The 27508-nt window shown below is 42.2% G+C and overlaps 1 protein-coding gene across 2 annotated transcripts in view; it reads left to right on the forward strand.

Moving 5' to 3' along the window:
- Window positions 1–27424, forward strand: part of SEZ6 (seizure related 6 homolog) — an 880998-nt gene extending 853574 nt beyond the window's left edge. The window contains exons 12-17 of one of the 2 annotated variants that reach the window (XM_077294330.1): window positions 10511–10702; window positions 11395–11601; window positions 15600–15638; window positions 19513–19633; window positions 19725–19827; window positions 24776–27424. In XM_077294330.1, the coding sequence (XP_077150445.1) occupies window positions 10511–10702; window positions 11395–11601; window positions 15600–15638; window positions 19513–19633; window positions 19725–19827; window positions 24776–24805 (692 nt within the window). In that variant the 3' untranslated portion in view covers window positions 24806–27424. The remainder of the gene's footprint in view (window positions 1–10510; window positions 10703–11394; window positions 11602–15599; window positions 15639–19512; window positions 19634–19724; window positions 19828–24775) is intronic. The other variant, XM_077294332.1, reaches the window with a different exon arrangement.
- Window positions 27425–27508: the final 84 nt, after the last annotated feature.

The following is a 27508-nucleotide window of genomic DNA, read 5'->3' on the forward strand; positions in this document are numbered from 1 at the left end:
GAAGAATCAAAAATTGTGGGTCTCACGCACATGTGGAGGTCACACATGGCCACGGATTGCTTCCTATTAGTGATGAGCGAGTGTACTCGTTGCTCGGGTTTTCCCGAGCACGCTCGGGTGGTCTCCGAGTATTTATGACTGCTTGGAGATTAAGTTTTCATCGCCTCAGCAGCATGATTTACAGCTGTTAGCCAGCTTGATTACATGTGGGGATTACTTAGCAACCAGGCAACCCCCACATGTACTCAGCCTGGCTAGTAGCTGTAAATCATTCAGCTGCCGTGATGAAAACTAAATCTCCCAACACTAACATATACTCGGAGGTCACCTGAGAGTGCTCGGGGAAAACCCGAGCAACGAGTACACTCACTCATCACTACTCCCTATATGACGGTATTGTCTATGTGCTCCCAGTTTTGTGTTTTGCATGTAGTCTAATTAAGCATCTTTGTAGGCAGCGCTTGTGCAGTAAGAGCTTCTAGTTGCTGTCACCTTCTCATAATGTTGAGGTGAAATCAGCACCACATTGTGTAACCGCTCCCGTGCGTGCTGAGACTCGCACCCCTGCTCAGGCTTATTTTTAGAAATCTAGAGACGTTGATTGATCCAAATCAGTGCTATGTGCTGATGTTAAATGAGAGCTTAATTATCTTCAATGTAGCCTCACATCCTTTCTCTTCACCTGCTTGTACCTTTTCATCACTTCTTCTATGTGTTGCTTTCATCTTGCTGCAGTGTCTGTGTGATATCCCTCCGGTGATCGCTCCCTCTCCGTGTCCCTTCAGGATGTGTTCCCTCTAATTGGGAATCAGTAGGTGTCTTGTCTAAATATGCTCTTTATATGAGATACACAGCAAAGAAATAAGCCTGGGAGGAAGATAAGAAAGGATCGGAGCAGGGCCAGGGGTAGAATCAAAGAGGCTCAGGAGCAAAGTAGGGCTTCCACATCCTCCCCATCATTTACCATGATCTTCATATCACTAAAAAAACACAATAATAACATGAAATAAAAAAAGAATCAGAACAAACAGACATAAAGCACAAAAAGGGACAAATAAAACTTTAACACACCCATCACCACGTAAGGATTCATTCACTTATTATCCAGATCATTATGCTTTTGATCAAAAGTTATATGAATTTCATAGCATTTTGTAAGCTTTTTTAGCTGGTGTTTCTTAGATTTTAACACTTCTTATATGCTTCTTTTTATTTCTTTTTTTTAAATCCATAAGACTAGAAAAGCCTATGTAAATATGCCTGAGAAAATTGAGCTATACCTACTACATATTGGGATTGGATTTTTATTCACAAAATGGAAACCCCTAAGTAAAAAATAAAGGGTCCCCAACATTGGTACTAAGTAAAATAAAATATATCTTTATTTATGTATCAAAAAAAAATCATGAAGAGAAGGTGCCAGATCCAAAAAAGAGGGACTGCAATACCCTTGGATCTCCAACAACAAACCCACAGATGCCATATAACCCCCAAGTACATAATATACAATATGTGTGCTCAGCAGCCAAACTTGTAATCTCATATCAATGGAACAATATAATTCTCGCAATAAATATTGCCAATTTAGACACATATACAAATTTTTGGAAAGGAATTGTTCCAAATATATATCATCAAATATAATGCTGTGAGCAATCACTATAGTGTCATAATTACAGTCATTGCATGGGTTAAAACATACCAAATAGTGGGTGAGTGGAGGTTCCCGGGCGTCCCTCTGCCCCGACGCGCGTTTCGCTCTTCTTCTACAGCCATATATTTGATTATATATATTTGGGACAATTTCTTTGCAAAGATTTGTATATGTGTCTAAATTAGCAATATTTATTGCAAGTACTATATTGTTCCATTGATGTTTTTATTGATACATAAATAAAGATATATTTTATTTTACTTAGTACCAGTGTTGGGGACCCTTTATTTTCTACTTAGGGGTTTCCATTTTGTGAATAATGATTTAGTGCGGTACACTAACCCTTTGTCATATGGGTTGAGGTATTTGGGGCAAACCATTGTGATTGATATTGGGATTGGAGTAGGGAATACTCATTTAAGGTAATAAAATTACAATCTTTCAATCTCTAGTCATCCTCCCTTCATTCATTCACTCATTTGCAGGTTGCAACCTGATCCAAAATTCTAATTTTCTCTTGTGAAAGTGCTCCTTTCCCAGTAATGAACTGGTTGTGTGCTCTTTGTGTGTATACTGGGTTCCGCTGTCTTCATTAGCTCACAGCTGGTTCTTTCTGTGAAGTATAACTTTTTTTTCTATGAGATAAAACTATGGTTAAAAAGACAGGAGAGTTTTGGAGGCCACATTACTATCGCCTATTTGTCTCAGAAGCAGATGCAGTAGATATAACTATAAAACTACAAAAAAAAACAACTTCACAATTTGATAAAAGAAAATTATAAACTCGTTTTATTGGAGAGAAACTATTTAATCGCTAATTAAAATTTGGAATGTAACAATGATAAAAAAAACAGGCTTGGATCAGATGCCAGTCCCTACATAGTGTTAAATGTAACATGCCAATCAGCTAGTGTTGTTCTAAAATTCATTAGCGCAAAATATTGTAATTATCTTCTTTCCAAAACACAATTAGATCCAACGCCTACATCCGCAGCTTCCCCTGCTCTGTATCGCAGCCTAATATTATCAGCCCACACTCACATGTCGTCCCCAGCCATGGTAAACGGTGGAAAAGTTATTTCGAGTGACCTCTCCCTCCACCCCCCACTCGCCCCACTGCCATGAATGATGCATGCACTAGATAGATTCTGCCCTTTAAACAAGGATTACCCGCGGTCTGCAGCAACGCAATGGCGGGAGATAAATCTGTATACTTCAGCGCTTTGCCACCTGCGCCGCTGCAGCGAGACGACTCCGTGCCAAATAAAACCTAATTTTCAACCTTATAAAACAACAGAGTTCAGAGCACACGGGAGACAAGTACAGTAAAATATTATTGATTCTATAGCCTGGATGTATCCATCTTTTAGCTTTTAGCGCCAGCGGAGAAGACACAGTGTGATGCTTCTGAATCGCTTCACATTTCGCTCTCATTGTTACCGTCTACGTTTATTCCAGTCATTTTTAACGAGTGTGCTTTTAATGGTTTGACCATTTCTGTGCTATTTCTAGAATACATTTCTAGCCATTTGTACCTAAAACATTTAAATTGTAAAAAGCAAAAAAAGAGCTAAATTATGGTGAAATGTGCGTCACAATGCAAATATGTAGATGTAGTTCATTATGGCCCCAATGCAAGCTATACTTGGGCCCCTCTTCCCTTTCACAACAGCCATTGTCACTTTAGCTTTTCTGACGTGTCTATGCCTGTAAATAACTGTATTCTACATGAAACAGTAATCAGGGACATCTTCTCTTAGCACATTGCATTGTGCTGTCCCTCTGTTATTCCTCCTGGAAATGTATGAACACAATAATTTAATGTCACCATTGCTTACCCAAGGTCCTGCAATGCCTGCACATGAGGAAAAAGACAATCAGTGAATCAGAAAAACTATACTACATTTCTAATTGGAAGTATTTGCTAATATTATTATTACACCTACTACATATTGGGATCAGATCTTGGAGATGGGAATACCGCTTTAAGGTTCCCTATACACACAGACTATGTTTGCATGGAGATTTAAATACGTTTGTTTTAGCAGTTTTATTACAAAATCCTTTTTAAAAGTGATTAAAAAATGTTTGGCAGACTATTCCTATTCATTTCTACAGTTGTTGATAAAACACCCACCCCCCAAAAAAAAATTGCATGCCACTTCTTTGAACGAGATCCTGATAGAATCTGCTCCAAACTAGGCACTGTCCAATCAAAAGGTTGAAGAGAAAACTCTTCAAAACCTGTTCGGAGAAAACTTCAGAAAATGAAAATTGTCTTCAAAATATCCTCAAAAAGGAGAAATTCCTGAAGTGATTTATGTTTGAAAAACCTGTTGTGTGAACATATCCTAAGGGTCAATTCATAGGACCGGCACAATGCAGGCCTGTATCAGGATCTGTACGTAATATTGCACACAGAGGCACCCTACTGAACCATACCATAGACAGTTCCTCCATTATAGGACATAAGAAGGGATATGGTGCTTTTTTCCTTCTATGTACCCTTGTGTCTGTATGAGCAAAGTGTGAATGAGGAAAGAACTTCCAGATAAGTTTCATAAAGTTTAAGGATACTGTGGCATGGCAACTGGTCATGTGATTGATGGGCGGTATGTATCACAGAGGTGGGTGGCCCTGTGATGGAAGTCTGGGCGTGTTTTGCTGAGGGTTTTTGCTATACATTGGGAAGGCTTCCAGGTGACTTGGAGAGATGGATGGGTTCAGTCACCTACATACCCACCCAAAGCGGTGTGTCTGAATACCCAAGATGGTTGTGCGTTTGAGGACCTGCGGTGATGTCACGATCACCTGACTAGCCATGTGATAGGTACCTGGGAGTGGTTAGGGCTATGTAATGGAGGTGTGTTTGGAATAGGCCTGTGAGATACCTCCAGAGTGGACGGTCTGATAACCGTAAGTGATACTAACCGGGGTCAGTGAGAGACGTCTGTGGGATACCTCTAAGGATAAGAGGCATCCGGGAACCTGTGTGGCTGACACCAACAGGTAACAGACAGGGATCCGTGTTATACTGACCGGGGTCAGAGAGAGAGAGATTGTCTTTACTCTATGGGATACCTCTGAGGATCCTGTGTGATGGACGCCAACAGGTAAAGGACTGTAATCCGTGTTATGCTGACCGGGGTCAGTGAGGGACTGTGGTTCTACTATAGAGCCGAATGTGTACAGATGGTGTTCAGGCTGTTGCAGACTACCAAGTTCCTGAGGTTGCGGTTTATGCTGGTGTGTAAATAATCCAAATTGACTGTTGTTGTAAGAAAACCGTGCCTGTGTGTGTTTATTCCGTTGCCAAGCGAGTGTCCCCCAAGACATGCAGTAAGCGCTATCTTACAGTACATTCAGACGAGAAGAGAATCTAATCAGCTGGTAATCATCTGACAAACAAGCAAAACGATCAATTATTACGAGATACGATTGTGTATGATCAGGAAAAAAATCATTGTTATCGGCAGCACATCGGCGCTTGTAAGCAGGGGTTGATAACATGGTACTGTCTGAGGCCAGAACCACCATTCAATCTGTTCCCATCAGTTTTTGTTGGCCAGTAAACGAAAGCGAAGATACTAAAGCCCCCTATACACATTAGATGGTTGTTGGACAATCTATGCTTCAGCTGATCTTTCGGCCAGCAGCTATCACACCCACGATTCTCATACACAGAAGTACTTGCTTGATGAGTGCTCCCATGTTCTCTATGAGAGAGCCGCTTACGTCAGGTAGAACAAAAGGATCGGCAGTCCAAAATCAGACATGCCAGATCCTTAACTCCCCTGACATTCATCGTGACTACCATACACATTAGATTGTCAACTCAACCCATCGTTATTGCTGAACTTGGCCAACATTTGTTTAAGGGCTCATAACAACCTCCTGATCTTGGACTTCAATCAACGGACTGTCTGCGGCTCACCCTACTTGAGCGGGACAACTTCAGCTATTTCTATGAGGCTCTCATGCTCGGGACAGGCGACCTGCAGCCAGTCATTGGATTAGGGGTCCGTGCTTGGTCTGGTTTGGAGGGACATCTACATGAGCCCTAATGTGTATAAGGGGCTTTATAAAATGCCCTCTGGTGCTCAACAACCCACAGAAATCTGCCCATCTACATTAAATGCACCATATGACACAAGCAGGCCATGTAGGAAGTTCTGTAATAAGTCAAGTGCGCAACAAAATGGTTAGTACTAGTAGTTGTGTCCAGGATCTGGTAGACCAAGATAAGATGAGCTTTTTTGACTTGTATTTATGCAATACTTATTTTATTAAAGGCAATCTGTCAACCCATTTTAGGCCTATAAGCTAAGGCCACTGGCATCAGGGGCTTATCTACAGCATTCTGTAATGCTGTAGATAATCCCCCGATGTAACCTGAAAGATAAGAAAAACAAGTTAGATTAAGCTCACCCAGGGGCGGTCTCGGTTCGGTTCAGACCGATGGGCATCGCAGTCCGGGTCCGGCACCTCCTATCTTCATATGATGACGTCCTCTTCTTTGCCTCCTGCCGCGGCTCCGGCGCAGGCGTACTTCCTCTGCCCTGTTGAGGGCAAAGCAAAGTACGGCAGTGCACAGGCGCCGGGAAAGGTCAGAGAGGCCCAGCGCCTGTGCACTGCCGTACTTTGCTCTGCCCTCAACAGGGCAGACAAAGTATGCCTGCGCCGGAGCCGCGGCGAGAAGACAAGAAGAGGACGTCATGGAATGAAGATGGGAGGCCCCGGATGGGACCATGAAGCCCATCGGACCCGGACCGCAGCGGGGCCGCCCCTGGGTGAGTATAATATAACCTTTATTTCTCATCTTTCAGGATACATTGGGGGCTTATCTACAGCATTACAGAATGCTGTAGATAAGCCCCTGATGCCGGTGGCTGCAGCTCATATACGATTTTGAGGGTGACAGATTCCCTTTAAATAAAAGAAAATTGAACTGTTTTTGTATAACACTTGATCATTTTCAATCAACTTTTCACTATACTATTATATTAGTTCCTGTTGACCTGTATGAAGAAAACATCATCACGAGAGATCTATTTTTTCCAACATAATAAGACATGAAGACAAATGTTTATTATAGATCAGACGTCTAGATCTCTTATTTCTGGACTTACCTGTCATTTGAGCACCATGGGAACATTTCATATCTTTATTACCATCTGGCAGTTGAGCCGAGATCCGTCATGGCTCAGACAGCGATTATTATGCAGGTAAATACATTTCTGCTTTAAAATCAAAACATATAAAAGTTCTAAAAATGGGAATGCCGGTATTTTTAATATGATTGGAAAAAAAAGTAATGACATCACTCTAATTACCATATTAATAATTAGATGAAAATGTAGAACAAAATGATATATTAAAATACTCTTTAAAAATAACCCGATCAAAAGGTGCTCAGCTATTGTGAAACAAAGGGATTTGTTTTATTACATTTTGTGACCACAGCTCCCCCTACTGGGGTCTCATTGAACTCACAGGCAAACAAAAGATTTAACAATTTAAACAATAGATCAATCAATAAATTATTATTTAAAAATTACCGGTAATCTACATTTCATAAACTTGCTAAGCACAGTATCTCCAGGGTCCAGAAGAAGCTAGTCAACTTCATTGAGCTAAATTGATTCATTAAAACATTGATTTTATTAACTGTAACTGTTAGTAAATTATCATCTATGATCTTTTTCACATAGTAATGCTTAAACACAGCAAAATTATAAATTAATCATATATAAAACCTGTATATTATAACCTGGATGATAAAGAAACAAGACAAAAGACAAATCAACGCCTTTGAAATGTGGTGCTGGATGGCAAGAAAAGCAAAATCAGTTTCGGAACAAATCAAGCCAAACATGTCACTCGAAGTAAGGATCACCAAGCTATGACTTGTTTTCTTTTTACACATCATACAAAGAGAGCAATCACGGGAGGACATCATGGTTGGAAGAATAGAAGGAGCAAGGCGAAGAGGAAGACCGGCGACCCAATTGCTTGATACTATCAAGATAATGGCGGAGAAGACCCTGGTGGACCTATCTTGCACAAGATCTTCCTACATATTGTTCATCCATCAAGCCGCCATAGCTTGAGATCAAACCAAATGCTGTTAAAAATATATATATTATATATATATTATACACTCACTGGCCACTTTATTAGGTACACCTGTCCAACTTCTTGTTAACACTTAATTTCTAATCAGCCAATCACATGGCGGCAACTCAGTGCATTTAGGCATGTAGACATGGTCAAGACAATCTCCTGCAGTTCAAACCGAGCATCAGTATGGGGAAGAAAGGTGATTTGAGTGCCTTTGAACGTGGCATGGTTGTTGGTGCCAGAAGGGCTGGTCTGAGTATTTCAGAAACTGCTGATCTACTGGGATTTTCACGCACAACCATCTCTAGGGTTTACAGAGAATGGTCCGAAAGAAAAAAAATCCAGTGAGCGGCAGTTCTGTGGGCGGAAATGCCTTGTTGATGCCAGAGGTCAGAGGAGAATGGGCAGACTGGTTCGAGCTGATAGAAAGGCAACAGTGACTCAAATCGCCACCCGTTACAACCAAGGTAGGCCTAAGAGCATCTCTGAACGCACAGTGCGTCGAACTTTGAGGCAGATGGGCTACAGCAGCAGAAGACCACACCGGGTACCACTCCTTTCAGCTAAGAACAGGAAACTGAGGCTACAATTTGCACAAGCTCATCGAAATTGGACAGTAGAAGATTGGAAAAACGTTGCTTGGTCTGATGAGTCTCGATTTCTGCTGCGACATTCGGATGGTAGGGTCAGAATTTGGCGTAAACAACATGAAAGCATGGATCCATCCTGCCTTGTATGGAGCATCTTTGGGATGTGCAGCCGACAAATCTGCGGCAACTGTGTGATGCCATCATGTCAATATGGACCAAAATCTCTGAGGAATGCTTCCAGCACCTTGTTGAATCTATGCCACGAAGAATTGAGGCAGTTCTGAAGGCAAAAGGGGGTCCAACCCGTTACTAGCATGGTGTACCTAATAAAGTGGCCGGTGAGTGTAATTGTTGTATTAATAGACCTGTTATAACATAAAAGAAAAATGATGAAACTAATAAAGTCATTATACATCAGATTTTTTAATAGCATGAAAAAATAGGTTACAGCTCACTGCACCCACAAAATCTTATCATCTGGCGCTCGATGCCAGGAGCAAATGCAATTTTTAGTGATAAGTCATGTCTTTGTCTGCGATGTCAGGTTAGGAAGTTAGATGGGATGTGGTGTAAATAGTGGAGCAGCACTTGTTTCCCAGAGAGCAATGAATCAGGAGATGCAATTTCTAAAATGTGCCAGATGTCTGAACATTTGTGTCTACTTGTGTTTTTTTTTTTTTTTTAATCTTTAATTCATGAAATGAATCATATTGTTTTTATAAGGAATCGGAGTGGCGGTCTCCCTTTTCCATAGTAGACTTTGTTAATACCTCCGGACGAGGGTCAACACTCCCTATTCTGCTATTGTGTTCGCCTCTGTGGACTCAGGCAATTCCATAGTTATGTTTGTTATTGTTTTTTATCTTCTATAACTAAATCAATATATTAATAATATGTTTAGGTCTCTACCAGATCAGTTTTACATAAGTATTTTGCAGAGACTTTTATAATGAAGATTAGATATGTTGGAATGTATTTTTCAATATTGATTTTCATACTGTTCTCTCTTATATATTTAAAAAAAACAGAGTGTTTTAGAAAAAAAAAATTAAGACTTTTGTAACTTTTGCAATACTTCTAGTAGAGAATACCATGGGTTCAAATGGAGCGCTAGCTAGAACATTTTTGTAACTATGGCTTAAAGGGGTTCTCCGGGACATTAACATTGGTGGCCTATCAATGTCTGATTAGTTGGGGAACGATGCCCGGCACCCCTGCCGATCAGTTGTTCCCAGTGTCAGCGGCCACTGGAACTGCTCAGTTATGGAGCTGCACAGATCCGTCAATGGAATAGTGGCCGGTTACTGCACGTCCGCCCCCTAATCAAATCAATACAGGATAGATGTGTGGGATTTGGCCATAGCCACTATTACTACGACGAAGTTCCAGCCACTGTCGACACCAGAAACAGATGGTCAGCTGGGGTGTCGGGTGTCGCACATCCAGCAATCAGACGTTGATGACCAATCCTAAGGATAGACCATCACTTTTAAAGTCCCAGAAAAACTCTTTATGCAGGACAAGAGGGCCTATTAGTGAGCAAGCCCTTAATGATGGACTCTTTATTTCAAGCCACAGCCATATTATGGACTCATTGCCCTTAAGTTCAGTCTTCATTAAATAATTTTACAATTTAACTGCTGCTGTGTCTGTAACTCCTTTAACTAGCAGAGTACTTTTTCAATCATGTAAAAAAATGCATCAAAGCTCACTGCTCTCCCCCTCATATTTTAGTGCTAGACATATAAACAGAGACAGAAAAGAGTTGAGGGAGAGTACAGTGTCCACAGCCTCATGGAAGAGAAAAAAAACAGGCAATTGAAATGAAGGAAAATACTTGATGGGGAAATAAGTGCAGGATAGAAGCTGTGCTGATTTATGAGAACGCAGCACCTTGGATACCTCACATCCAGCCTACATTACTCGGGGAGACACTCTCACACGTGTAAAGTCTGAACCTTGGACCAGGCTCCAAACTTTATATCAGTGGGTCTGAAAATGAATGAAGGAATGAAGATTGTAGCATGAAATAACAAATAATTTTGTCAAAGTCAAAGACATCACTAGGCTTTAAAGCTTTTTTTCTATTCATGGAATATTGAGATTTTCAATTTACAGTACTTCTACATGTCTGTACTCTCTCTAGTGACTTCATGCTCAGACCCGGGAGATGTAACTCACAGTCGTAGGATTCTTTCAAACGCCAAGTTCCCTGTGGGCAGCACAGTGCGGTATGTGTGTGACAAAGGCTACGTTCTCACAGGAAGTACTACTATAACCTGCTACAACCGCCAAGCCGGAATACCCAAATGGAGTGACCGTGCCCCAAAATGCGTCCGTAAGTCACAGAGCTTTAGATTCCCAACACATCACTAATATTTGCTTAAATGATCTAATTTCATAACTAACTGCTAGCTGATTGATTAAAGGGAACCTTAGTATGGTTTCAGAGCGCTAAGCTGCGAGTGTTGGGGTATGTCATGAATACTTTTATCCTATATGCCAAGTGGCATGTGGTTAACAATTGTACTCATGCTCCTGGGCAAGAGGGAAGCCAAAAGTCTCTAAGGCAACACAACATGACAACAAAATGATTAACGGTGTCAAGATCTCATGCACATGAGCTGACGATCCATTGTTCATTGACGAGAAAAAAACATCTCAAACTGCATCGGTCATGTTGGATTTTTCCAGCTGATGATACAATTAGTGTTTATGATTGGCTTAAAAAAATCCAACATGCCCGCTCGGTCTTTTCAACGATAATGTATTTTTGTCAGTGGTCAATCAGATGATCTCATTCATTATGTTCAATATTTTGCTATTTCAGGCAACTTTTAATTGACGTGTATGAAGGCCTTTAGCCTGTTATCCATTTTGCTTTGGGGTCCATGAACTTTATGACACACATTTATATAAAATGTTGTTAGATTTATTTTTTAAAGGAATTAACTTTTAAATAATATCTGTCTGACATATAAGAAGTTTTTACACTTGATTGGCTGATTATTTTATTATTTTTATCTTTAGCTGAAAAATATGAGCTATGTGTAAACCCAGGGAAACCAGAACATGGTCACCAGGAACCTGAGAGAAGGGCGTACCAACCAGGTGATGCCTTGAGATTTTCCTGTAATTCTGGATACACGTTGATGGGAGAACACAGTATAAAGTGCATTCCTGGACACCCATCCCAATGGAGCAATTCTCCACCAATCTGCAAAGGTAATAATGAAGGTAAATGCAACATACAGGGTAACCAATTAACATGTGTAACCAGAGATTTGTCACTGGGGGAGTGTACTTCTTCCCCTGTGTGATGCTGACTAATCATAAGCAGCCAGCAACACACAGGGGAAAAAAGAAAACGCCCCCACCATAGCTTAGAACAGGCCACGTCTGTGTTACAGATGTAATGGCAGAAAGTCTGCTCTCACTGCAGAGCTGTGTGTGAGGACAGACATAAATCATAAATTATACCTAGAGATGGGTGGACCCCTTGATGCTCGGGTCCAGCGGGTTCGGTCAAACACTTGAATGGGGAGCCCCAACATACAGTGTTTGCCACGCTGTCATATGCATGACAGCACGGCAAACATTGCTTTTGATCGGCAGTAAAATCATTTGCACCTGTCAGACAACCACGGTTCTCAAATGACAGTGTGATCCTGCAGCTGTAATCGGAGGTATAAAGTTTACCTCCGGTCACTAGCTTGGGCTAATGGGACTACTGCTCCCATCAGCATATGCCTGCTACCGCTAATAACAGTGAGAGCAGGAGTGGCTGGTGAGAGTATTCATCAGCCGGTGCCTGCACTCTAAATAAATACGTAATAAAAAAAAAACTGGCCTGGGTTCCCCAGTATTTTTGATAACTAGCCAGGCAAAACTGACAGCTGGGGGCTGCAACCCTCAGCTGTCAGCGTTACCAAGGTTAATAATCAAGAACAGTGAGGTCCCCACGCTTTTTAAAATTATTTAAATAAATAATTTTATAAAACGGAGAGGGGTCCCCCCCATTTTTGTCAATTTTTCACCACAGTGAAATTCTTCCTGTGAACTGCGGTGAACTCGCCTCTGCACCATGAGACTTTTTCTTACTGTGCTGGTGGTGATCTCACTCCAATTGATTGGCCCGGCCGGGAACCCAGCCTCAGTGACCTGCGGTAACCTTGATGAGGTCACCGCTGCTCACTGATGCTGCTCTTGCAGCAGCTCAATCATCAGTGGCTCTCAGCCTGGACGGTCGCATCTTGGCACTGTCCAGGTTGAAAACTGTTTATCCCCGAGACACGGATTACGGCGTGGGACAGAAGGACGGACAGGTGAGGGATATTTTTGTTTTTTATTTTTGTTTTATTACAGGAGACAAGTGATTGGAATGGTCGTTAGGTGAGTATAACTCTGTTTACTATTTTTAAATAAAAAAGGAAAAGTATGTTTTGTTTTTATTTCAAATAAAAGACTTTATACTGGCTGTGTGTTTATTTACAATATAACTATAGGATAAGTAATGGATAAGTATCTTATATATGCCTCTCCATTACTAATCTGTGGGCTTGATGTCACCAGACAATACAAAGGTGACATCAACCCCACAAATAAGAACTCCACTTGCCACGATTACGGGGCAAGTGGGCAGAGCTGGGCAAAGCGCTAGAGTTGGCACATCTAATAGATGTGCCTTTTCTGGGCATCTGTGGGCTTCTATTTTTAGGCTGGGGTGGGGGAGCCAACATCCATGGCCCCTTACCTGTCTGAGAGTACAATCCCCCAGCTGTCAACTTTAGCAAGGCTGGTTGTCAAAAATGAGGGGAACCCATGCCTTTTTTTTATTAATTATTGATTTAAATAATTAAAAAACAGCATGGGGACGCCTCTATTCTTGACAATCAACCTTGCTGAAGTTAGCAGCTGAGGATTGCAGCCCGGCTGGTTATCAAAAATGCAGGGGAACCCAATTCGTTTTTTTAAATTTAATTAAGTATTTAGAGCGCAAGCGCCGGTTGGTGAATACTCCCGTACTGTTATTAGCGGCAGTAGGCATAAGCTGATGCGAGCAGTAGTCTAATCAGCCGACGCCAGTGACCAGAGGTAAACTTTTACCTCCAATCACAGCTGCGGGCTCACGCTGTCACTTGACAGTGAGGAAACTGCAGCTGTGTGACTGGCGGTAATAATTTTACTGATGAGTAGAAGCAGCGCTTGCCGCGCTGTCATGCACATGACAGCACAACAAACACTGGTGTTCGGGTGAAGTCCGTGCCCGAATAGTAGGTGTTCAGTACGGACGCCGAACTTTATATCTCTACTTATAACTTAAAATGTACAAGCTAATATCTCCGTAATGGAGAGCAGAAAACAAAACAATCAACACTCGGTTTTATTCAGCTGTGCAGCCACTGTTGCATGATGTAACCAGTTAATATACTAAGCCTGGTTAAAAGTCCTCTTAAAGTTACCATTTCACAATTGTATTGGAATCTGCCTCAATACTTGAGAATCATCATATTTCTGAATAGATGTCCATTTATAACATCTTACTATTTTCTGATGATTTTGGTAACACAGACACTACTGTGTTTTTTGCTTAGCTATGTCAATAGTTGAACAAAGTGCATGAAAAAATACTTAGGCTATTACAGCTTTGTCATAGGAGAGTGGCAGCTATGTTGTTCTTAAGTAAGAGGTCATGCGTGGCACACTGACTTATCCAACAGACTGTGGAGAGCCACCTATTGTAAGGTCCATTTGTACTATACAAGATGCAGCATGACTGCGGACCAGAAATATTTTTTTCAGTCGGCAATCGTCTATTATTCTGCTTACAGATACCCACCCCACTTCAGATGTACACTAAACGATCTGTAAGGACAGTGTTCATAGGCTGCCATTGTTCTCGGCAGTATGATGTGCTGCCGAGCAGGACACGGACTGCTGAAAACAATGGCCACCTATATGCCCTGAGCAATCTATTATAGATCATTCAATGCATAGCTGAAGAGAATCCTGCTTTGAGCAGTGGGTTGGACCAGATGACCCAGGAGATCTCTTCCAACTCTATCATTCTATGATTCTATGATTCTGTGAAGAGTTGTCCACCTGTGTTCACAGGCTATTAAACAACCGATGACCAGCAAAATGCTGTCAGTCGTTTAAAGCTGCTCATCACTTAGTGAAAATGAACCTTCACACTGGCCGTGGCTTGCTAAAAACAACCTGAATATAGTAGCAAAAACAGATCCTTCATCTTAGTTATCATAGAGTCTAATACACTCCTCAACACTGAAAATGCAACAGCAAGAATGAAAAGTCATGAAATTATGGAAATAATAGGACCGATATACATCTTAATGATATGCAAATGAAAGAAAATTGGGAACAAAATTTTCTATAAATCTTGATCTATTCTGTATCAAGAATGAGCAAAAATCCCAGCACTTAGACACCTTTGCTTCTATCAACGAGGTTATTAATGGTTGTGTGAAGAATGTTCTGCCACGCTGAACGCTCATGGACTTGCAAATCTTCAAGATCCGCTGCCGGCAGCTCCCTTTACAATTGACGACCAATGATACTGCCAGCCATGGAAGCACTATCACCTGACTTGTCTCCCATCGAGCACATCTGTAACGCCTTTGGTCGCCATTTGCTGTGGATCTTGATGATTTACATGCCCAAGTACAATCAGTGTGGTAGAACATTCTTTACACAACCATTAATAACCTCACTGATAGCAGCCAAGGCTGTAAGTGCAGGGATTTCTGTACATGGCGCTCATACTCGATACTGAATAAATCGAGATGTTTTGAAAATGTTGTTTCCATTTTTTCATCATTTTCATCATTTATATATCCCTAATATGTCTATCCATCCTGTGATTTCCATAATTCCATGACTTTTCCTTTTTGATGATGCAATTTCAATGCTGAGAATTGTATATTAGCTAATAAAAATAGGTGTCAGTTAGCCAAATGGTTCACAATACACTAGACATTAAGACTCATGAGGTGAAACAATTTGCCGAGTTTTACTCTCCCTTTTGACACTTCTGTAACCATTTTTCATACTGCAATCTGGAGTTACGAATTTGTGAACTGTTGGTGATTCAGTGAAATGCTAATCTCTAGATATTATTATAGTAATCTCAGGTTGTCACCAAAGTTCTCCTCTAAGATTCCACTTACTGCTGTTATTGGAACTGAGCTGAACTAATTCTCCACGTTCTTCCACAGCTTCATATAAAGAATTCTACAGTAACCAGGGAGTAGAAGGTGAGTGCTATCTAAACTTAATGTAAAGGCTGTGAGCTTTATACCTTAGAATCACAGCTTATAATGGGAATAATTCACATATAATTTATAATTCCCTTATAAAGGGAATCTGTCAGTGGGATTTCACCCCCAAAACTATTACTATACGCATTTAGCTATTTCAAAGACAAGTCCAGAAATACCTTTACATGGCCGGTCCGTTCCTCCATTACTGAGAAATCAGAAATTCAATTGATATGCAAACTGGTCTGAAGAACTATGGTAGGTCTGAAGCCTCTGTCACTCCGGCTCTATTCCCACCGAGCACTGCCTCATGCTTGACTGACAGCTAGTGATGAGTGATGTGTACTCGTTGCTCGGGTTTTCCAGAGCACGCTCGGGTGATCTCCGAGTATTTGTGACTGCTCGGAGATTTAGTTTTTGTTCACGCAGCTGCATGATTTACAGCTGTTAGCCAGCCTGAGTACATGTGGGGGTTGCCTGGTTGCTAGGGAATCCCCACATGTAATCAAGCTGTCTAATAGCTTCAAATCATGCAGCTGCATGCAAGGAAATCGAAATCTCCAAGCAGTCACAAATACTCAGAGACCACCCGAGTGTGCCCTGGAAAACCCGAGCAATGAGTATACTCGCTCATCACTACTGACAGCCTCTGCTCTGCGTGACTTCAGGCAAAGGAGCCATCAGTCAACCAGAAGGAGGCAGTGCTGGGTGAGAAATACAGCCGGGGTGACAGAGGCTTCAAAACTGTCCTTTACTCACCTTCCCCAGATCCAGCACTAAGTCTCTGCTATTGCTCCCATTGTCTGTTATTTTCTGCAGTGCCGGTGTCACATCGAGAACACTACAGCCATCAGTGAGCTCAGCAGCTCTGGTCTTCAGTTTGGGTAAGGTGGCTCAGCTCAGTTACTGGCTGCCCAGCCGTTAACTTGTGCTAAGCACTGCAGACAATAACAAACACTGGGCAGCAGGGAACACCCATCACAGGACCCGAGGAGGGTGAGTAAAGATCATGTTTTTAAAAAAAAAAAAAAAGAAAGAAATTGCAGCTGGGGGCGAGAAGTTTTTCAAAACTGGAAAACTCCTCCCTAAATATTAAAGTGCAGTGCTTCAGATAAAATTAAAAAAACACATACCCACCTCACAGACTGTCACTGTGGCAGTAATGTCTACGCTGTGTCTCCCAGCGGTCACATGGCATTGTTATGGTACACAGATTGGCTGCATCCTTTTAGTATTCAGTCAGTTAAATAGGATAGATGGGGATAGAGGAATATTTACACTTATAATATAATATTTAGGGCACTTTACATGGCTTCTTATCCTCATTTAGACTATTAATTTATGGCGAAAAAAGTGTAGCTACTAATTATATAAATACTTAATAAAGACAGCGCTCTGTAGGGTTTTCCATTCTTAGAATAATGTAATTGTATTGCTTAATCACTGTATCATGATGCAACATTCTAATAATCCTTGTATTACTTCAGTGGCATGTTAAAGTTTTGGCACCCCCGGTCAAAATTACTGTTATTGTGAACAGTTAAGCAAGTTGAAACTTGCAAGTGCTCCTCCTGTTCCTCCTTGCACAAAAGGCTGAGGTAGCGGTCCTGCTGCTGGGTTGCTGCTCACCTACGGCCCCCTCCACATCTCCTGGTGTACTGTCCTGTCTTCTGGTAGCGCCTCCAGCCTCTGGACACTACGCTGACAGACACAGCAAACCTTCTTGCCACAGCTTGCATTGATGTGCCATCCTGGATGAGCTGCACTACCTGAGCCACTTGTGTGGGCTGTAGAGTCCGTCTCATGCTACCACGAGTGTGAAAGCACAACCAACATTCAAAAGTGACTAAAACATCAGCCAGAAAGCACTGGTACTGACATGTGGTCTGTGGTCCCCACCTGCAGAACCACTCCTTTATTGAGGGTGTCTTGATAATTGCCAATAATTTCCGTCTGTTGTCTATTCCATTTGCACAACAGCATGTGAAACTGATTGTCATTCAGTGTTGCTTCCTAAGTGGACAGTTTGATTTCACAGAAGTTTGATTTACTTGGAGTTATATTCTGTTGTTTAAGTGTTCCCTTTATTTTTTTAGCAGTGTAGTATACAAATGTCCTGTTTTTGGTTTGTTTTTGGTTCATTTTCTTCTGCATGAAAAATGCAAATTTTGGCCAGGAAAAGCTCTCTTTCAATGCATTTTTGGTGTATTTATGATGCATTTTTTGCTGCTAAGGCTACATCAGTGTACATCAGATGGATAAAGAAATAGATAAATTATAAAGCTTCTCCTACACGGAAAAAAACTCTACTGGTGTCATCAGTGTTTTCCATCAGTGTATCATCCGCGTTTCCATTTTTACCATCAGTGTTTTCCATCAGTATGTCATCCGCGTTTCCATTTTTACCATCAGTGTTTTCCATCAGTATGTCTTCCACATTTCCATGTTTACTATTAGTGTTTTCCAACAGTGTGTCATCCGCATTTCCATTTTTAGCATCAGTGTTTTCCATCAGTATGTCATCCGCGTTTCCATTTTTACCATCAGTGTTTTCCATCAGTATGTCATCCGCGTTTCCATTTTTACCATCAGTGTTTTCCATCAGTATGTCATCCGCGTTTCCATTTTTACCATCAGTGTTTTCCATCAGTATGTCTTCCACGTTTCCATGTTTACTATTAGTGGTTTCCAACAGTGTGTCTTCCGCGTTTCCATTTTTAGCATCAGTGTGTAAGCAGTTTTTCCGGTATAAAGAAAAAATAAAATTACAAAAGTTTCTCTTACACTTTTCAAAGTTAAACACGTTGCAGCACATGAATGGCACACTGATGCCATCCGTGTTCTGTACGTGTTTTTCACAGACCCATAGACTTGTATTGGCGCTTGTCATCGGTGCTGCTGGAAAAAAAAAATGGACATGTGAACACCAGCATAGATTATAACAGTTATGGCAGAGACAGACTGCCGTATTTCTCATGCGATAATCCCATCGTAAACCTCGTACTGGCTGTCGGCTCTCCTGACTTGAGCTTGACAGCTGCATAGTAATCCATCATACTGTCTTGCTCAGGAGAGGTGCTGGGCCAGCGCCTGTAGTGTGATGCGATTCTCGCACGAGAAATACGGCAGTCTGTCTCTGCCCAATATGTTGTATCCATGAAAATAACGAATACCACACTTACTGGAAACAGTTACATTTGAATGAGGCCTAAAGCTGAGTTTCCATATTGAGAAAACAAAGCAAATTTTCTGCTGTTTAAGCATTTTAAGAAATCTCATGCACATGTTGCGAAATATACCCAAAGCGTAAAATGACAGGAGTTGCGGATCTGAGATATTATGCTTTGGATGTATGCGTGAGTTTCAGCAATTGATCTACAAAAGGTGAAATGTGTGACTGCCTGCAATTTTTTCGCAATCATATCTGTTGTAGGTATCGATGTGAGACCGCCGCTGCTGGGTGGTCCGCAGTGAATACGTTCAGTGGGAACGTAGACTTGGGCTCTTTGATCTAAATGGGGAAACACTGCAGTAAAACCGCAGAAAGAATTGGCGCGCTGCATACAAGGAAATAAATGCACCATGTGGATGAGGTTTTAGTAATGTTATTCTTTTTGCTAGTAATGTAAAACACTGCTTTTTTTCCGGCCAAAAAATGGATAGACAAAAGCACATCAAAAATGTGTAAAGAGACCTTATGATTATGGTTAGAAGCCGTGTAGGTAGACCGGCAGCTGAAGGACATAGAGCAGAGTTCTGCAGCTGGCAGAATTCTATTATATGGGATATTTATTAATATCTTTCACGGGAACTGACTGCAGCTAGTGAATACAGGTTATGTGAAGTAATGTTTTTATTCTTTTCCATCCAGCCGTGGAGAAGGCAGCAGCTTCAGGCCTCCCGGTAGAAGGCGCGCACATCCTGCTGGCGGTCTTTGTTCCTGTAATCATGGTGGCACTCGTGATCGCCGCCATCTACCTATATTTCTCCAAGTAAGAGAATACAATCATAGCTCTTGTGCAGGGCAACAAGCAGAAAGTGACATTTACCTGAGTCTCTCTGCTTTTCATTCTTTGTGTACAGGCTACAAGGAAAAGCTCTTCTACGCCTGCCTCTTTCTGCATCGCCTCCATATGATCAGGTCACCGTGGAGTCTGCTTTTGACAATCCTACATTTGAGACAACAGTGAGTAGATCGGCCCACACTCAGCACCCGAGAAGTGAATAACTAACCTGCTCCTAGAGAGTCTGTGAGCAGAAAATGACTGTTCAAACCTAGCACAGGCGTCTGTGCTCCTTTGGCTTGGTCTGCACTTTCCCACCAACTTGTTTTCCATCTATATCAGCCTCTATTTCCTTGATTGACAGCTTTGGTTAAGGCAGGCAGAAATATATGAAAAACAAGCAGGTGGGAAGTTGCAATGAAATTTTGGCCACTTCAGGAGTACACTATGCGCCTGTGCTTGGTTTGAACAGTCATTTTGTGCTGACAGACTCCCTTTTACTTGTACAATTAGTGCAGTATGGATAAATCAAGAATTACAATATTATTGTCTAGCAGCTCTGACTGCATTAAAATGTAACGTGGCTACAATCGGATATTATATTGATATGAATGGCTCATTAAACTAATAATGTTTTATCCCCTTCCCGGTGTGTCACACATATGGTGCCAGCGCATCATACCAGAGATACCAGCTGTGATACACAGGGGGTATCTTTCTGTAACAGCAGCAACCAGAGTTGGCTCCAATCCCTGCTGTTTAACTATTTAAAAATCACTGTCAGTCACTGACAGCAGCATTTAAATAGTGCAGTCGCCGATGCGCCTATGCATGGGCTCCCAAAAGCACACCCGCAACATGATCATGGGGTGCCGCTGGATCATGATGTCAGTCGGGGACCTGCTGATGAACAATAAAAAAAAAGTTACAGGTGTCAGAAAATAGTGACACAAATACATTGAAAAAAAAAAAAAGGTTTCTTTTTTATAAATTTCTCAATTTTTTACATTTTTTTGCAGCCACAACATTGCAATAAAATGCAAAGAGAGGCGATAAAAACATTATATCTACTACAAAATGGTATCACTTAAAACATCAGATCAAGGCGCAAAAAATAAGCCATCATACAGTCTAATATCCTGAAAATTAAAAGTGTGGGTGGTGCTTCTTCTTTTTTTCCTCCATCCCATCCTTCCCTGCTAGCCGCAATATTTTCCGGAATTGGAGTAGGTGACCTCCATAGTTCGCGCGTGCGCAATGCAATCTTATCTCGTGCACGTATGCTTTGCCCATCTGCGGGCAAAGTCGAAAAGCATTACTGCGCATGCGCCGGCGCACTATGGTCTGGAAGTATTTCTCTGTGTTCTGGGACATAGTGTGCCGGCGCATGTGCAGTAATGCTTTTCGGCTTTGCCTGCAGATGGGCAAAGCATACTGAGCATGCGCAAGACAAGATTGCATTGCGCACGCGCGAACTATGGAGGACACCTACTCCAATTCCGGAAAATATTGCGGACAGCGGGGAAGGATGGGGTGGAGGAAAAAAAGAAAAAACACCGCCCATCGGACCAAAAACAGGGTATTTACAAAGCCCGCCAAATTCAGGTGACAGATTCCCTGTAAAGGGAACCTGTCACCATGAAAATGGCATCCAATCTGCAGGCCCCATGTTATAGAGCAGGGGGAGACGAAAGGACTGATATATGGTTTTGTGACAAAAGTTTCAGTACAAGGGCTCGCTCACAGGAGCGAATAAATCGGACAAGTGCAATACGATAAAAAAAATCAGATTGCACTCTGCTCAGTGTTACTCTATGGGGCAGATCACATCTATGATTATTTTCTTATGCCGATTTGGATCGCAATCACCCATACAAGTCTACGGGTGCGTGTGAAGCATGGACCTGCATCCGGATGTAATCCAAGTGCAGTGCGATTCCCGCAAATGCCGGCAATGGAGGAGATGGAGAAATTACTTTCTCCGACTCCTCCGCACTTGTGCTCCGATTCTCTCAGGTTAGAGGATTGGAGCCGAGTGTCATGAGCATATCACATCAGATACTATGCGCTAGTGTAACTCCGGCCTAACCTGGGTTTTATCATTTACACCTCTGCTCTTTCTAAGACTTCCCAGCACATTGATGGCTTCAAAATCCGTCACTAACCTGGTTCTGAAATATGAGTTAGTAAAAAGGTGATCTGCCTTTTGATCTTGTTCTGTGCTGATTTACAGACCACATCAAAGTTCAGGTAAACTTTGATATGGTTATAAAGCATCACAAAGGAGTCCAGAAAAAGACAGGTAAAGCCGTTACAAAATCCCATTTCAGCACCAGCACACTGACTTGATTTTGTTAATTCATTCTGCGTCCAGAAATGTGCACAGAAACAACCTGTAAAAGCCAAACATTGCAAAATTTTTAATGAAACTCAATTGCAAAAATAATTTTTATCCCAAAATGCATGAACTTAAGTGAAAAAACAAGTGAAGGTATCTCTATCATTTAACATAGAGTAAGGCTTTGTGATATGATAAAAATAGAGTGCCAAAATAGCCTGCTCTATCAGCTGTCACCCTAAATCCCTAGGCTAATAATAGGCCACAAATGTGTTCCAGCTCTCCTTACATTGTAAACTGCTGCTGAGTCTAATTGCTGGTAAAGTTATTCCAAGGTATACTCTACATCAAGGCTGCGTTCACTCATCCGTTACCATCTCAGAGAAGCAAACAGAATTTTTCTCCAATGTCATCTTACTTGCTTCCGTTTTCTGGTCTTCCGAGTTTCTTTTTTCATGCAGAGGTGAGCTTGCTTCCAAGACAATCATAAAAACCCTGGAAGGGGCAGATGTTTTTATTCATATTTATCACTAAGCATCCAGACATGGAAGCAAAACGGAAAATTAATCGGAAGACTTATGATTTGCACCCATGTCTCATGGATCCCCTTAGACTTTAATGGCCACGTCTGATCCACAAAATCCATCAGTATAGGACCTATTCTGAGTCTCAGAGATCTCATTCTCAGATTAGTGATTTTACCAGATGTGTGAATACATCCTTTCTGCTCTATGGATCTAAGAAAAAAAAAATTGGACAGCGCTCAGACGTTTCTCACAGATGTGAAACATCGAAACGAATCATCTGTTATATGACCAAGGGACCAAGCCTTGCTGGAGACTAATCAGACAGGCGGGTCTCCGGAGGCTTCTCATCTGACCTGGGGCTATACACCCATGCGACACCCACCAGGGCCGTGGGGTACTCAGAACCAGGTCAGACAGTTCTTTGGGGAAGTCATGGGGCCATGACCTGACTCCGTGGCCCTGGGAGTGCAATAAGAATGCAAAGGGAAAAGTTATATGGGATTGATTTGTGACACCACCCGTGGTGTTCGGCTAGGGATGGCCGACGCTGCGGTTCAGGTCCACTGGGGCCGATGGTGACGCAGCAAAGATGGTACAGCTCCCCACGGGTAGAGTGGGGCCCCAGGGTAGATGGATAACAGTCAGTTCAGGTGGTGGTGAACGTTGTGGTGCAGAGAATAAGCAAGGGACACAGAAAAGTGCAGTTTTCTTTACCTTTACTTCTTGGTAGATGAACATGCAGTCCGGGGGACCAGTTACAGATGACAGCAGGAGTCCGGCTAGCCTGGAAGCATTCAGGGGATCCACCTTGCCAGGTGGGGTTGGAGGCCTTCCTGCTGCACTCTTTTTTCGGGTCCCTGCTGCCTGTAGCTAGCAGCAGCCCTCTCCTGTGAGTTGGCTTCGACCTGTATGGCAGACAGCATGAGCCTATCACGGGCACTGTCTGTTCACTAGCAGCCCCGGGCTCTTACTCCGCTGCGGTGCCTCCGGGTGTTCGGTGTGGCCAGGGAGCTTGCAGTTACTTGCCCTCCAGAGTTGGCTGTCTGGGCGTACAGCACCCACACAGCTAAGGACTCTGGCGTCCTTCTTGTCAGCGCTCTGCTCCAGGGTCAGCTCTGACGCAGCTGCAATTCCCCAGAGCCCTTGTGTCCTCTCTCTCTCCTCTCCTCCGACTTTCAGCCTACAGTGACTCCTCCTCCCGACCAGAGAGAGCAGCTCCCCAGAGGTTGGGTCTAGAGCTCCCCCTTCCGGCCTGGAGCAGGATCTGTGATGCATGCTGTCTATTACCTGGCATGGGGATCTCTTCCTGCTTCCAGGCATGACATCACCCTACAGAGGGAGGCAATGTCACCATGGCAACCGGACTCTGGGATGCCACACCCACGTAGGCAGAGACCTGTCACTCCAGGACAGCAGATGGGGAGAGGCCGCAGGAGACCCGCCAGTCTGACTAGTCTACAGCGCAGCTCAGTGCCCAGCGGCTATTAAACTAGGTTATTCTCTAAAGCGCCATAGCATTTCAGAGTCAAACATATATGGCTGGAATCCTCTGCAGCCACAGTCTGATATATGCTGCCCATGGATCAGGCAGCATGTTTCAGCTGTCAGGTTCATTTTAAGTCCGACCTTTAGGGTATGTTCACACAACCATATTTTCGGTCCAAGTGCTGACCTCACATGAGCCAATTGTATTCAATTGGGCTGGTCAGATAATCGAATGTCCCTTTTAAAAGAAATCTCAGCATGCACTATTTTCTTCCATTTTTTGCATGACACTCTCTTGTTCAAGTGAATTGATGCACAGAATAAAAATCAGATCCCATATTGATCAACCATACAGTATCCAATTTTTACAGATACATTGCCATTATTAACATAGGAAATTGTAATTGGTGTTGTTACTTTTATTCACTGCTGATATGTAAAAACGACGGCCATGTGGATGAAAAATCATCCGTTTTTTGGGGGGATGAAATTCCGACTGTATTTTACACTCATTAACTTAGTCTCATATGTATATCTAGTTAATAAATTCAGCCCAACATCTGCCTACACATGGTAGGCTTCATGGCCCATAATGTTGTGGCGCGTAGAAGTGAAACAAGTAGTGTAATGGACAGCAGATAACGCAAGCTAGCTGCAGACAGGCAGATCTGATCTCTCTCTGATCTAGGAGACATCTGCTAACTTGCCGATATGTTTGAATGAATTGTATTTTCTCTACATTACAATGATGGTGACCGTATATTAATATCCACATTGCAGGACACAAGAGAATACGAAGTATCCATATAGACATGCAAGCAACATCAGTCCTGGTGGGAGAGACCTAGAAGAAAATAGCATCTTGTCACTGTCAAATCTGAGAATGTTCCTGACTTTTTTGCTTCTTCAGTGAAAGAACTGAGTATTTTATGCCAAAATGGGAGCAATTTACCGCGATGGTTCAACGTCAACCTCCACAGCAAGCCACAAACTTACGTGACATTCCCAAATCCTGTCCTTCTGTTTGGTTCCTGCTACTGTTCTTATTGCCCTTGCCTATATGATCCTCTGTGAGATCCACGCCTGGATCCTTCCTCCATAGATGCAGTGATCTGGTGATCCTCCTAACTGCAGTTCTCAAAATGAATGGGTACCGCCGAGTATGTCATGGCAGAAAAAGCGCAAATTGATTAAGTAGAAATAATTACATGAACACTATCCATACAGAGAACGATCAACCACATGTAACAAGGCAGGAACATACAGATACATTAAGAACATAGACGTAGGCAGATAGAAGAGGTTATGGGGACTTTACCAATAGCCTGTGTGATTGTCTATACAGTATAAGAAAATGCCCAGCAATTATTGTAGAAAGTTTAGGAAGTCACATAGTTCAGTCCCTGGCCCAGGACAGTAAGTTTAGTTACATATGTAAATAGGAATTTATATATTTCTTTATACAAGGTTCAGCGGGGGATTTCATAGAAAAATATCTCATCACCACCAAGTCTCAGTGACCTCATTAAATCTTCCATTGATCATACAGATCGTGTGGTCGCCAGAGCAGGTTTTCTGCTTCTGTACAGTGAAGCTATTGGGACCCATCTGACTTATGCACTAAAGTTCATGATACAGTTGTGCTTCGCTTGGGGTCTCCCAGTGACCAGAGATAGGAATCCTTATGAGAACAGGTAGGTAAGTGTGAACTGGCTTCAGTCTATTGTCATGTCAAAAAGAAAAAAAAATGGAACCGAATAATTCTTGTGATTCTTTATTATTTTCGTTCTTTTACCCAAGGAGCAGGCATTTATATGAACCACACACTACAACAGCTTCCAATAATGCCAATGTGTCGCCAGGTTTTTGCTACTCCATCTGAGAGCAGCATGATGTAGGGGCAGAGACCGTGATTCCAGCAATGTATCACTTACTGGGCTGCTTGTTGTATTTTTTTGTAAAACCTCTGTTTTCTCTCCTGCAGATTTACCAGCTCTCTGAATACTGAGCTCTGTGTAACCCCGCCCACACCACTGATTGGCGGATTCTGTCAATATACAGTGTACACAGAAAGCAGCCAATCAGTGGTGGGGGCGGGGTTATGCAGAGCCTATGAATATGGAGGACTACCTGGCAGCAGGCTTACTAGTCCTCTAGTGATAATCTCCTGCTGATAAAACTGTGTTTATCAAAACTACAGCAAGTAGCTCAGAAAATGACACATCACTGAAATCAGGGTCTCTGTCCCTAAAATATGCTGGTCTCAGATTAGGTGGTAAAAACTCGGTAACAGATTCCATCTAACATGCAGCGTTTACCAGTCTGTAAAAATTTTCTAGATGCTCCTGAAGCGGCCTTCTAGAATGTCTGCATTAATTAACATCCAATAAATAGTAGTGCCTTTAATTTTCTTCCTAGATGCTTTATTCCTAATTCCTGAGCCTCGGTTCCAGTCCTTGGCCATATCATATGCCCTGTGTACCAAAATCACCTAATGTTTTCATTGTGCGCCAGAAGTCAGTCCCTCTATGCATTTTTATAAAGGCCCCCATACACATTAGATGAAAGGCGGCCGAATCTGCAACAGTTTTTAAAAGATATTTGAGGAGAGAAGGAAGGATCGGGCATTTGCAATTTCAACATGGATTCTGGTATTGGGTTTATTCTCTTCACCTGTTGAAAAACACATGGACCTTCAGATCGTTCATATTTATGTAGAGACAGGAGAGATAGATGTCTGCCAGACAAACCTTAAACAGACAACTAGGTAAAGTGGATGGCCAACTTAAGGGGAATCTGTCAGCAGGTTTTGGCTATGTAATCTGAAAGCAGCAGGAGATAGAGTCTGAAACACAGAATTCAGCGATGTGTCACTTGTCAAAGTGCGTGCTGTTGTGCCTCACTGTCTATAGACTTTGTACATTGAGAGCCTGGTGTGGGCGGGGTTAGCTGTGGTGTGGGCATGGTTAGCTGTGGTGTGGGCGGGGTTAGCTTCCTCAGCTCTGCTTCATGCGAAATCTAAAAGATCTGATTGTGTGAGAACGTCCGCACCCTGTAATCTAAGTGATACATCACTGCATTCAGCTTCTCTTTGCCTACATCATGCTGCTATCACATGAAGTAGCAAAATCCTGCTGACAGATTTCATTTAAGGAGATGTTCAGACAATGTCTTTTTCAGGTGGATTCTGCCTGGAAACCACCTGAAAAAGAGCTCGATAAACAGTAGAAACACTGAACATATGCACTGCAATGTCAAAAGGACTTACTGTACATATGTTCTGTCTCTTTTAACTTTTTTAACCCCTTTGGGCTTTGAAAGTGGTGAAGTGGCAAAAATAAAGGTACCTGACCATTCTACAGATGGCTTCTCCTGGAAGCTGCCATTAATTTATATATAAAATATTTAATACAAAAAAGACACCATGGGAAAAGCAAGAAAGACAAAAAAAATGACAAAGAAGAAGATTCCGGAAAAAAACACGATCATTTTCCATGTGTACGGGCTCCAAGG

The sequence above is a fragment of the Ranitomeya variabilis genome, chromosome 3, assembly GCF_051348905.1.
Source record: "Ranitomeya variabilis isolate aRanVar5 chromosome 3, aRanVar5.hap1, whole genome shotgun sequence".
Lineage (NCBI taxonomy): Eukaryota > Metazoa > Chordata > Amphibia > Anura > Dendrobatidae > Ranitomeya > Ranitomeya variabilis.